The sequence below is a fragment of the Sciurus carolinensis genome, chromosome 7 (assembly GCF_902686445.1).
Source record: "Sciurus carolinensis chromosome 7, mSciCar1.2, whole genome shotgun sequence".
Classification (NCBI taxonomy): domain Eukaryota; kingdom Metazoa; phylum Chordata; class Mammalia; order Rodentia; family Sciuridae; genus Sciurus; species Sciurus carolinensis.
The window spans coordinates 29966674-29981000 of record NC_062219.1 but is presented as its reverse complement, the minus strand read 5'-3'; the positions used below and the strand labels follow the sequence as shown (position 1 = coordinate 29981000).

Here is a 14327-nt window from a genome sequence, read left to right as displayed (position 1 = left end):
TTATTTGAGTTTGAGACACTTGTTTGAAAATTGTCCTCTTAACATTACTTAATCTTGACACCTTTTTGGCATGCTTCTACAACTCCTATACCCATTATTTGTCCCTCTCACATATTTCTCTCCTATAATCATCACTTAATTCATTTTATTAAATCATGGACTTCCTTCATTCTGTTAGTCACAATGAAAATTTATGATTTTAAATGGGGTGGAGGGAAGAATCTGCAATAACTTCCTACTTTTATTCTCATAACATTTTAAGTGTTTTAAAGTATTAAAATATTTTTGTGATCCTAACAATTCTATGCAGGAGAAAATATAGAGACATTAATCTGAAGTGAGAAAGTCAACTAAGCTCAAAAATAGGTAGCAGAAAAAGGAATTTATAATTAAAAATGACAACATGAAAATTTCATGAAAACAAGTCATATTAATAAAATGATTCATTTTATTTTGCTTCATTTAACTTAGAGCAATGTTGTGAAAAGACATAAGTATGTAAAACAAAATACACTGCCCTTCAAATATAAATAAGCCAAGATGATACAAATACCCCATTGTCAATAATAAGCATTTCTGCTGATTTTTCTCTCCTATCCACCCATAATAGTGATTGATTTAATTACTGAATAATCTAAATCTAAAAATTTTTTTTGATATAAATGTTGCCAACACTGGTCTTAAATTCATGGGCTCAAGTAATTCTTCTACTTAGCCTCTTTAGTAGCTGGAAATACAGGCATTTACCACCATGCCTGATGGCATGTTCTAAAATTTAGTTCTACAGGACTCTTGAGATGACTGAATGGGGTCTGGATTTAGACAAAAATATCAGAATAAAATTTCTCTGAAAAGAGCCTGTTGATTTGACTACAGACTAAACATGTCAATTATACTGGACCCAAGCCTTAAAGACAATCTATTACCTGACAAAATACAATATATCTAAATGTGAAATAAAATATAAATTGATTAATCCTCAGAAATTAAGATGTCCTTCTTAACACCTTCATTTCAAAAATCATGCCTTTTCCAAATGTTAGTATTGTTACAATGTATCAAAGAACTCTAAAGCTAGTAAAGGAAGATAATACCCACAGTCAGAGGGACCACTTGGCAGAATAAAAGGACAAAGGGCCCTTTCCAAGGGTCTTGACCAAGGAATCCACTTTGCCTCCATTCTCAAGTCCTACTCTGGGACACTCAGTCTGGTATGGAGATGAGATGTACTGAGCTAGGTGTCACTGACATTAGCTAGGTGCATTATAGTTAGTCAATCCCTCCAGTTCTTAGTTTGTACTGCAAATGAATTGAAAAATAAAAGTTTTAAGATCTTTAAAACTTTAAAATGATTTCACTCAGTAAGAACACATTTGCCCTCCTTTTAGAGTTTTGTTGAGGATAAAACAAATATATATATATATATATATTAAAAATCCTATAAATGTTTATGTAAACCTAAATTGCTGTCATTATTTCATACATTTTCATAATCATACCAAACACATATGGAAACAGTTTTGAGATAAAGTATCATGTTCAGTACATGGTGAAGCATTTATATGGGCTGTAACCTTTAATTTAACCCAAAATGTCAAAATTACAAATTCACTTTTTTTAAAATTAGGAAAGATGTTAATAGTTTTAACAGGATTAGCTGATTTATTATTTTGTTATTATGAATTTAGAACAACAGCCTAATAACAGTTCCCAAAGTAAGTATATCTTAAAGAGTATTTTCTTCTCTAGCCAATGTCTCAACCAGACACCAGCTATAATTTTTACAACTGTATTTTTGAAAAAAATTTTCAACAACTTTTTTTAATGGTGCATTACACTGTACATAAATGTACATAATGATGACATTTTTTGTTAAATTTTCTTACATTTAACAGCATAATAAATCTCCCTTTGATTTCCATGAGATCTGCCCCAATTTTCTTTTCCTTTTTCCTTTCTAGCTTTTGCATGAGAAAATATATAAGCCTTGACCTTTTGAGTTTAACTTAATTCATTTAACATAATGGTCCTTGGTTCCATTCATTTTTCTGGCAAATGATATAATTTCATTTTCCTTTATGACTGAATAAACCTCATTATATACATATATACCACATTTTATCTAATCATCCACTGATGGGACACCTAGACTGGTTCTATAATTTAACTCTTGTGAATTGTGCTGCTATAAACACAGATACGTATGAATCACTATGGTATGATGACTTTAATTTTTCAGGGTAAATACCAAGAAGTGGCATAGCTGGGTCATGCAGTGGTTCCATTCCTTGTCTTTTGAGGAAACTCTACTCCGATTTCCATAGTGGTTGCACTAATTTACTATCCACCAACAGCCTAATAGTGCTCCCTTTTCTCCACATCCTCTCCAGCATTTATTATTATTTGTATTCTTGATGACTGCCATTCTGACTGGTGTGAGATGAAATCTCAATGTAGTATTGATTTGCATTTCCCTAGTTGCTACTTATGTTGAACATTTTTTTCATATACTTGTTGGGTCACTTAGGACTCAACAACAGGGTCCTAACTTGGCAGGTCCTATTGAGGAAGTTGTTGTCTGTGCCTATATGCTTAAGTGTTGACCCTATGTTTTCTTCTAGGAGTTGCACAGTTTCTGGTCTAATTCCTAGGTCTCTGATCCATTTTGAGATGATTTTTGTGCAGGATGAGAGATAAGTATCTAGTTTTATTCTTCTACATATGGATAACCGGTTTTCTTAGCACTATTGTTAAAAAGGCTATCTTTTCTCCAATGTATGTTTTCTGTATCTGTGTCAAGGATCAGATGTGTAGGTTTGTCTGTGTGTCTTCTATTCTGTTCCACTGGTTTTTAAGAAAAATTTTTAAAATTTTTAAATTTTATTGTTCTGATTAGTTGTTGATTTTTATTCCTGCACCATGCAGTTTTTGTTATTAATAGCTCTGTACTACAATTTGAAGTCAGATATTGTGATGCCTCCAACATTGTTTTTTTGGCTTAGAATTACTTTAGCTATTGTGGGTCTTTTATTCTTCCAAATAAATTTTAGGACTGTTTTTTCTAGTTCTGTAAAGAATATTATTGGTATTTTGATGGGGTTTGCATGGAATCTGTATACTGTTTTTGTAGTATAGCCATTTTAACAATATAAATTCTGCTTATCCATGAACATGGGAGGTCTTTCCATCTTCTGAGGTCCTCTTCAATTTCTTTCTTCAATATTCTATAGTTTTCATTGTAGAGGTCTTTCACCTTGTTCGTTAGATTGATTTCTAGGTATTTCATTTTATTTTTCGATTCTATTGTGAATGGACTTGTTTTCTTGATTTCTTAGCAGATTCGTTGCTGGTATATAGGAAACTATTGATTTTTGTATGTTAATTTTGTAACCTGCTATTTTGCTGAATTAATTTCTTGGCTCTAGACATGTTTTGGAGGAATTTTTTGTATATTTTAAGTATAGGATCATACCATCTGCAAACAGTGATAATTTGACTTCTTCCTTTCCTATTTTTATTCCTTTTATTTCCCTCTTTGCCTAATTGCTCTAACTAGGATTTCCAGCACTATATTAAGTAGGAGCAGTATGAGTGGACATCCTTGTCTTATTCCAGATTTTAAAGGAAATGCTTTGTTTCCCCCATTAGAATAGGCTGACTTTGTTTTTCACATATGACCTTTATGATGTTGAGGTAGGTTTATTCTATCGCTAGTTTCTTTAGTGTTTTTATCATGCACGGGTACTGAATTTTGTCAAAGTTCTTCTCTGCATCTGTTGAGATAACTAAGTTATCTTTGTCCTTAATTTTATTTATATGAATTACATTTATTGATTTACATATATGAAATCATTCTTACATCTCTGGAATAAAACCAACTCACAATCTTCTAAATATGTTGTTCAATATGATTTGCTAATATTAAGTGTTTTTGCATCTAAGTTCATCAGGAATATTAGTCTATAGTTTTATTTCCTTGACACGTCCTTATTTGGTTTTGTTATGTGATACTGGCTAGAGAGAATGAATTTGGAAGTGTTGCATTCCTTTTAAAAGCATATTTTATCATATTTTTCATATTCATATCTTGGATAACTCTTCTATTTAAAGAATAAAAAGTGAATTTCTCAGTAAAGCACAATTTGACCCCAATCTACCTTTGCAGACCCAGTTTTCCCTAAACATCCATTCCACCATTTTCAGCTAAACAAAAACTCAAACCACTCCCAGACATGTTGAGTTCTCTTTCAAGTGTTGTTAAAAAATAAATAAGATAAAATAAAATGCATGTGTATGTGTGTGTGTGTGTGTGCGAGAGAGAGAGAGAGAGAGAGAGAGAGAGAGAGAGAGAGAGAGAGAGAGACTCATTGAAGTATGGTAAGAAAAAATTTTACTTAGGGTGAATGAAAAGGCTACAGATCACTGCAGGAGGACAGATCAAACAACTGAACTCCATAGACAAGTATTAAGTGGGAAGTGGAGGGAAAAGAAAGAATCAAGAATGACTCCAAGTTTCCCTAAACAAATGGGTCAATGATAGTATGGAGTGCTGGGATTAAGAAGTGGTAGGGGAAGCTGAGTAGAAGGCAGGGTTTTGGGGGCAGAGAATCAAGAGCTCTATTTGTATATGTAGTATGAAACAACCTGTTAGCTCTTTAATCTCTCTTTATTGCTGGATACTTTGATGGTCTGTAATTTCATTGTTTATTACTGTGACTTAGTTTGCTGCCTATTCATTTGTTTCCCCAACCCAACCAAAAGCTTCTTGAAGGCATAGATTGTAATATTTACTCTATATCTTTGATAGAGGGCCTAAGACAAGGTAGACACTTAAAATGATTTTACAATGAATAAGGAAGTATTCTGAAAATTCAGGAAAATAAATCCATGAGGAAGAAATGCTAAGTTTTCTAGCAGTCCCCATTACCTAGACCTTACCTTGAATAAATAAGATCAATATATGTTTGGCTGAACATAAAAGCCCATAAAAGCCCACACCAGAGTTGCTACATCCAGCAAGTGAACTCACCTATATGTAATATATATATATCAAGTTCTGTTCTAAAATCTCTTCACACAATTGTTAGCAGGATCATATCTCTTCACACAATTGTTAGAAGTGTGAACAGGTTTTCCCTATACTTTACAAAGCAAAACATGGTATGACCTATATATTTCAGATAGGTTCTCAATTGATATTTTTATTTTTAAACACTCTAATCCATATTATTTGTTTGGCAGTCTTGTATTTCGGATTCTAATAGATTTGTAAAGTCAAGAACATTTATTTTAAAATTTATTTGAACACTGAATAAAATCACGTTAAGTTTAAGGAGAAAAATAAAATCCAAAGTCTTCGGTAGGTGAATGAAATCCAAGAAGAAACTAATGAAGATTCTACAGTTAATTAGAAATAGGGTCAGATCTAGAAACCAGTCTACCTGCTTCCTGGTGCAGGATTTCTTCCACTGAGACTTTTTTTTAATGAATAAAATAGATTAATTTGACCATTTTGCAATTGGCCATTCTGCTTTTATCATTTTTCTATACAGATCACATATTCTCCTTTTATTGTTTTTCTGTCTTAATAAACTTTCTAGGAAGGATATGCCTTATAGTGAGGTTAGGTATATTAGTAGCTATACCAAAATCAGGTGTAGTCATGTAACCATGTATTACATGGCTAAATGATAACACCACTAAGATAGTGTGTATGTGGACAGACATCCTGGATGTAGATATCCCACTGGGGCCTACATGGCCAGGGGAGCTAAAGGAAAACGTAGCCAATCCTATGTATGCTTGTGAAGTCTGCAAGGCTTGCCCTTATCATATCTTCTGTTCTTCCTCTCTTACCATTTCAAAGGATTTCCTATCTATCCTTCTGCTCTTCCTCTTCACAAAAAATAAAAGCATTTTATATTCATTATCTACACAATACTCTAAGTCTTTAATCCAGAAATGTGGACTAAAAAGTTTGTTCCCAGAAATTATGACCTAGCACAAATATGGTAGGAAACTCCCTCCTACTGATTAAAAGCACAAGGTATAAAGGAAAACCAGTTATGTATTTAGGGTGCAAAGAATAAGTCTAAAGGGGCAGTACATGGAGAACCTACCAATGAAAATGTCAATGATCAGCACTATTGCTCTAACTTCTGTTAGATATCTGGAACAAGAGAAATTAAAATTTTGGGGGGTTTGAGATAATGGTTAATTACTAGAATGATCCGAATTTAGAACTCAGTATTTTAAAACCTAGTTCACACATATTTACCAAGTTTACAATGTCAATATTTATATTCATATAGTGCCTTAAGTTTACAAAGTATTTTCATATGTGTCATCTGGACATCAACAACACATAATATAAACAAACACCATTATTAGTTTTCAGATGAAGTCTTGGGTTCACAGATATAATAAAAGATAGCCAGCACTACCGTAAGACTTCTGAATCAAAATATTTTCTCTTTATAGCAAAAACTTCAACACAGCAAAATTCACATAATTTGTATATGTAAATTCCAAAATACTTTCAAGTTAGAAAAGATAGCATTCTCTGAATTTCTAAGAAAATTATGCTGATCTTGGAGGAGATTCAAAATGGTAGAATAGAGGAGGTCACATTCCTGGCTGCTCCATGGAGTGAAACCAAGAAAGTAGATAGGCAGCTTCTCTGTAAGCCAATTCCTATTATTCTCTCTTTCACTCTTCCTCTAATATTTTAACTTCTGTCTTCTCTCCTCCTCCTTTATAAACATCACATCCTATATTACTTCTGTTCTCTACCTGTCCACCATTTGAAAATGTAAACCCTTTTGCAAACTTGCTGTTTTGATTATAACTGATCATATCATTTGTTCATGGTGATAATTAACACTGTAGATGTCATAGTAGAAAATTATGCTGATCTTTTCAAACTCAAATTTCTTTATAATCTCTGTTAAACAGTCATTGTTTTGTAATTTTCAGCTAGCTCACATTTCTTAAAGAATTCAGTTTCAGGAAAATTACTGTTAGAAATATACAGCTAATGAATAGAAAAAGTCATTTTTCAATGCAAAAATACTTCTCACTTAGATGATTTTCTTTGACTTTATCTGAAAATCCTATTCAAATTTGAACATTAGCCTAAAAATTTACAATTGTACAGTTCATATCAACTCAGTAATTCATGTAATTTTTTAACAAGCTTTTTTGCATATTTTACTAATTCGCCAACTTTGAGGGGACTTGATATCTCTGCAAGTTGCATCCTACTTTAAAAAAAAAAATGCATTGATTCTACTTTGACTTTACTTAAGATGAAAAACAGGATTATTTGTAAATTATTGTTCCTTTATTCAACTGGGAAACTGAATTAGATTTAGAATTATACATGTTTAAAACTCATTTATTTGCCTTTAAGTTATTATCTGTTTAATAGAATACAGGTTCAAAATAGCTACCGTTTAAGTTGACAAATCTAAATTTACTTTGAAGTAATTTCTGTGATTTCAAGGAAAAAAGGATGACTGAATGGAATTTATCAACTGTGAAAGCTGACCATAAAAATGCTACCTTATTTCTGAAGAGAAATATGTGAATTCATTTAAAAAAATAATATCTGAACACTTAGAAGAATAGTCAAAGTAAGAAAGGGGCTCACCGGTCTGAGTGAAACCAAACTGATGCAGAATCTCATGAGCGGATAGCGAGTTTGACTGTTTTAACTTAGACTGTTGTGAGGACGCTGGTGGTGGTGAAGTTAACGAGAGATTTTTGTTGACCTGCAATAGAAAATGCAAATCAGAAACTACAGCGTAATTTTTTGGGTTACTAATGCAAAAACTGGATGTGAAATATTTGCTTACTAGCCAAATCAGGACACATGGTTGGTTAAAGAAGTGGTAATGATTTATATGGTTAGAAAAGTTTACAAAACAAAAAACAAAATAGTTTTTATCAAGAAAGGCATACAGTGATAATGAAAGTTAATTATATTAAAGTAAATAAGTTTTTCTAAAGTTTAGTTATTAAAAATTATCATCACTAATAAAATAGTCTTAATCCATGTAAAAAGTAAAGTGACTCCTTAACTGCTTTTAATTAAGAGTGTAAAATGTTTCATATCCACATTTCTCTAGCATTATAGTGAAAGAGCAGGTACTTCCTTTTTACAGACTGCATAGAAAACACCTGTAAAGACTTGTGTTTATATAAATCAGGGTGACACAGATAACACAGCTGTAACTTAACTTGCCATGTGAAACAGTTTCTACTGCACTGAAAACCTTATTCTGTTTAAAACCAGCATGACTTTAGAAACAATATTAAGCAAAATTTCTGAAGTAAATAATGTTCTACACAACATGTAAAACTTATTATGATTCACTGAGTACATTGGTCTCACAGGAATGAAATATGTATTATAGCTACCTTAAGAAAATAATAGTTCACTAAAAAAAGCTGAAGTGTTTATGAGGACCTTCATATTGTAAATTTTAATGAATTTTAGGAAAAAAGCAAGTCTTTAGTTCATTAATAAGTCAGAAAATTTTTTTATCATTACCAAGAATCATGATAAAATGCGATATATTTTTTAAAAAATTGGAACAGTGTAATATTTTAGTTCTCTGCACGTATGTAACTGGTGAATTAAAAAAACTAAAATTATAATTTATGGCATATAAATATTAATATATGAAAATGGCTCCTCTCCTTTTTATTTATTTACTTATTTTGGTTTAAATAATCAAAACCACAGAGTGGACTTCTGCACTAGTATTTAAAAATTCCCTCTTGAGTTCTAAATAAGATAGTTATGGTTTGAGGTTACAAGAAATTTATCTGACTCACTATTTACATATTTGTAAATGCTTCCTTTCTTTCAAATAGTAACAGTATAGCTTAGATTAACTTTTCCTCCTGGAGCTAAGAGCTTTAGCAGATTCAGTAAAAAAATCAATTAAGAACATATACTAATATGGCTCTAAAGTACTTAAACTGTTATGATGACATTTAATACAACATGGAACTATTTTTAAAAGAAGTCAAAAGAGGTCAACTACCACATCAGTGCTAAAATATTGTCCAGCTTTAAAAATTGAGTCCATTATCAAACGCTGACCAAAATTAGGATGATTATTTATGTTAATGTAGTATCTAAAATAACAACAGAATCAGTATCTTTGTGCTTCCTTATGCATCTTTAAATGGAGATAATAAAATTGGGGACGTGCCAATAAATATGAACATCTGGTATTATAAAGTGCTATTTGCATGTTAACCATAAAACACTGAGTGACATATTAAATAAGAAATAGGTTAAATAGGACTGGGGGTATGCCTCAATGGTAGAGTGCTTGCCTAGCATACATAGAGCTCTGGGTTTGATCTGCAGAAATGCAAAAACAAACAAACAAATAAACAAACAAAACCCCCCAAACCTAAAGTGCTATATAAATATTACTATTAACATCATCTATAAATAAGGGTAATTAGGTGATTTAATGTAGTATGGTGATGCAATAAATCAAGAGTTCTATGATTTTAAATGTAAGTATATATACAAAAGGACATATTTATAACTTAACCTTTTAATTAATTCCTTTTGTCAGTTTCTTGAAAATCATTTTCCTACATGCCAAAAAATGCATTTTATCTGTCGCAAATGCAGAGGTACATGGTGGAGATATGAATCTATATCTCTGTGTGGTCACAGATACTCACAAACACACAAAACACACACAAATACCTACAATGCCTTTTATAGTTTTCCTCTTCAGGAATTTATGTGCACTAAAACAAAACAAAACAAAACAAAACAAACCAGCAAAGTTTGAAGAATGTACTTAATGCCTCTGCTCAAACAGAAAAACTTGTCATTCTTTTTAAATAAAATGCTGTTTGGAAAAATATAATTACAAGTTCTTGCAAAGTATTTTTATAATTCTGTTAATTCTTGATGCCTTTCTTTAGAGGCTATTCAAATGTCCATTAAGTGATGTGTAGCAACATAAAAGAACAGATAAGGCAATTTCCAAGGTTTGTGAAAACTGTTATTATTAGTGATTTGAAATTAGAACTCAAAGTATTTTCAAGGCTAGCTTCCATATATTTACCACTTCATTTAGAGGAAGAAAAATAATAATAACCATTAGATAGAGTGAAGCAACATCTATTTTTGAAATATATGCTGTGGAAAAGAATTGCTTAATAATTCTACAGCAACAGAAAGGTTGGCTAAGATAGTCTACCCTATACTGATCTACCCTCTTTTCACAACACATTTTTCTGCTTGCTTCACACAAAAACCACAGTCTGCCAAAGTCAGTTTAGTACCTCCATATTGAAGAACACTTAAAGCATAAAACTTGAATGAAATTCATAATAGGTAAAAAGAAAAAAATCACCTGGAACTTCTGCCAAGTTAATCACAATACTGTTTTGCCTACTCTTTTAGAGTATAAGCAGCTTTATGCAAAATATGCAAACATTAATTCTCTAGAAGTGGGTTCATTTACATGTTAACAACCTCACTGCCCCCAAAATAAACTGAATGCAAAAGTCTAAATAAGCTAAGGAAAGTTTCTCTTAGTCATTAGTGAAAATTTAAAATTTTAGGGAGAGATAGAACACTCATTTCCATATATACATACAAGTCTAATCATTTTAGCTGACTTCAGATTACATGCTACTTTCACCACAAATAGAATTGTTAATAAATTTTAAGCTTTGAAGACTCCTCAAATTGGTTTTAAGTTATAACTGAATATTCTGATGCTGTTTCTATGCTATGTTCACAAGTTCATCTCTTTGCCCAGATAGTTGTCAGTTTTTTCCACCAAATCTGAACAATGCAATATTTTAATCTGAAGACAGTTCTTGAGGCAAAAATAACACAATAATATCCAGGAAATGTTTGTTGCATATTATGTATCTGTTGTAAAAATTAAAACCCCAGTACTGAAAAGCAAGTTAAACAGAAAGCTTGAACTAAAGTAATATTCACAATATTTAAGTATTTTTTTACACTCTCAGAATATAAATTCTTTTTTAAATTTATTATTTATTGTAAACAAATGGGATACATGTTGTTTCTCTGTTTGTACATAAAGTAGAGGCATACCATTTTTGTAATCATACATTTATGTAGGGTAATGGTGTTTGATTCATTCTGTTATTTTTTCATTCCCTCCCACTCCTCCCACCCTCTTTTCCCTCTATACAGTCCCTCCTTCCTCCATTCTTGTCTCCCTCCCACCCCCCATTATGTGTCATCATCCACTTATCAGTGAGATCATTGGTCCTTTGGTTTTTTGAGATTGGCTTATCTCACTTAGCATGATATTCTCCAATTTCATCCATTTGCCTACAAATGCCATAATTTTATCATTCTTTATGGCTGAATAATATTCAATTGTATATATATACCACAGTTTCTTTATCCATTCATCAATTGAAGAACATCTAAGTTGGTTCCACAGTCTGGCTATTGTGAATTGAGCAGCTATGAACATTGATGTAGCTGTATCTCTGTAGTATTCTGTTTTAAGTCCTTTGGATATAGGCGAAGGAGTGGGGATAGCTGGGTCAAATGGTGGGTCCATTCCAAGTTTTCTAAGGAATCTCCACACTGCTTTCCAGAGTGGCTGCACTAATTTGCAGCCCCACCAGTAATGTATGAGTGTACCTTTTTCCCCACATCCTCTCCAACATCAATTGTTGCTTGTATTCTTGATAATCGCCATTGTAATTGGGGTGAGATGGAATCTTAGGGTAGTTTTGATTTGCATTTCTCTTATTACTAGAGATGTTGAACATTTTTTCATATATTTGTTGATTGCTTGTACATCTTCTTCTGTGAAGTGTCTGGTTCATTTCCTTAGCCCATTTGTTGATTGGGTTATTTGTATTCTTGGTGTAGAGTTTTTTGAGTTCTTTATATATTCTGGAAATTAGTGCTCTATCTGAAGTATGAGTGGCAAAAATTTTCTCCCACTCTGTAGGCTCTCTCTTCACATTGCTGATAGTGTCCTTTGCTGAAAGAAAGCTATTTAGTTTGAATCTATGCCAGTTGTTGATTCTTGCTTTTATTTCTTGTGCTGAGTCCTGTTAAGTAAGTCTGATTCTAAGCCGACATGTTGAACATTTGGTCAGAATATAAATTCTAATAGCAGTTTATGATGCTATGATTTCTAGGTTAGTAAAACCAAACAAATGAGTAGGCCATAGTATACCAAGAAACATGATCTCTACACCTTCAGATGTTTTCTTTATGAACTGGGACAGAAAAGTGAGAAGAGAAGTGAGAGACTGGGAAGGAACTATCAGAGATTTTTTTTTGCGGGGTGGGGTACCAGGGATTGAACCCAGGGGCACTTTACCACTGAGCCACATCCCTAGCCCTTTTTTATATTTTATTTAGAGACAGCGTCTCACGGAGTTACTTAGTGCCTTGCTAAGTTGCTGAGGCTGGATTTGAACTAGAGATCCTCCTGCCTCGGCCTCCTGAGCTGCTGGGATTACAGGAGTGCACCACAGCGTCCAGCTAGACAATTTTTTATGGTGGTATGGTACCAGAAAATCTTAGCCCTAAACCAGTTCATTACTACTATATTAACTAAAATCAGAAGTCAAATTTGAAGCAGTCATTATGAAGTTTTATTTTGTAATATTTAATCAGATATTTGGGGGCCTCTGATAGCTACCAAGATGTTGATGGTTCAAATATTACTGATATGATTCCTCCAAGAGTACTTCAAAAATTAAGATCTTGGTTTCCTCTAAGACTTTCACTCCTTTCCTGTTTAGTTTACTGCCCAACTTCACAAGGAAAATGTGATCCTGAATCCCCTGAACTCCTAATTTTCAAACCAGTGACAAAATGCACCTCCTCCACCTACCCTTATTTCTTCTATCAGAGGAAGAAGTGCTTCTGTTCAAGATCAATACCTTCACTGGTCCCCTTGGGGATGTTCCTAAAGCTCTTTCGGATTCTACTCTCAACTTCTCTACTGGCTCTTTTAGGACAAGTTAGAAGAATAGATCCTTCTACTTTAGAACAAAAATTAACAACAAAAACTCCCTGTAATTCTCTCTCTCTCTCAAGCTTCATTATAAGGTAAATTCCTTGAAAAACAGTACACAGCTGCTAATCAATCTTTCATTCTTAACCAGCTACAATAAAGCTTGTCTTTACTGTTAACACTAAATGTGAAGTGAAGGTTACTCTGGATTTTCAATCATCATTCACATAGCCTCTGACACTATTCATAACTCTCTTCTCTTTGTTTTTAATCCTGTCTGTCTTGCCATACTATCTATTACTCATTAATGTATTTGCAAGACCCACTTAGCTCTCTTCTTCCCTCATATCATACCACATAGCCACTCTGGGCAGGAACATTTATTTTCATTACTTAATGTGCTTCCTAATGCTGTTTCCTGTATCGAAAACTTGCCTCTTGGTCACTGAGTTCAGAGTTAATCAATTCTTTCCCTATAATTTATTTTCTCAGGTAGAGTTATTACTACTCTCTGACTAGTTGCCCAGGTCAGAAAACTGGACTCTTCCTTGATTGCTCCCCACACGCCACATGGATCACATGTAGAGTAAAGCCAGCTTTCTACGTATTGTCAGAACAAAACTCAAATCTGCTCATATTCAGTTTTGAATGCCAGTAAGAAATAATTGTATTTTAAAAAATTATTTAAAAAATCCTTTCCAAACAACTGAAAACCATTATTCTATTCAAATCTAAACCTGATTTTTTCTTTCTTATGATGAAAATATCCTCACACATACACATATATATATATACATACATATATATATATATATATATATATATATATATATATACTTTTTGTTCCTTCTCTTTTCTTTCAGTGGTGCTAGGAATTGAACCCAGGGCCTCATGCATGTAAAGCAAGTGTTCCACCTGTAAGCTATATTCCCAGGCCCCAACTGAATAAATAAATATATTTTTAATAAGTAGTTTTCTCTGGAGTCTCTATTTTTTAAATCTTTAAAAAAAGTTTTCAGTAAATAATATGTTCCAAGATAGATTAGAGTATAATACAGATTACTACTTTACATTTATAGAATTCTTATACTAAACATAATTCAATAAACTTTGCCTTGGCTGCATTTATGTTCATCAAGGGTAAGTGATAATTAAAAAAAAAAAAAAGAAGATGATTAAATTCCGAAGCTTACAAGGTGTGGGAGATACAGATATATAAGGATTAGGAATAGAAGCAACTATCTATCTATCTATCTATCTGGGGGGGGGGGGTGTTGCTTTGTAGTAATAGACAATGCTGGGAAAAAACAGGCA

At 32.6% G+C, this 14327-nt stretch overlaps 1 protein-coding gene across 12 annotated transcripts in view; it reads right to left on the bottom strand.

The window, feature by feature from the left end:
* The window catches only part of Ahi1 (Abelson helper integration site 1), a 185378-nt gene that overhangs the window by 85321 nt on the left and 85730 nt on the right, over positions 1 to 14327 (bottom strand). For 11 of the 12 annotated variants that reach the window (XR_007109403.1, XR_007109404.1, XM_047557598.1 and 8 more), the window contains one exon: positions 7652 to 7772. Coding sequence is in view for 10 of the 12 variants with exons in the window: in XM_047557598.1 (XP_047413554.1) it covers positions 7652 to 7772 (121 nt within the window). In the remaining 2 variants the exon portion in view is untranslated. Of the gene's footprint in view, positions 1 to 7651; positions 7773 to 12062; positions 12268 to 14327 lie in introns of those variants that run through there. The other variant, XM_047557607.1, reaches the window with a different exon arrangement.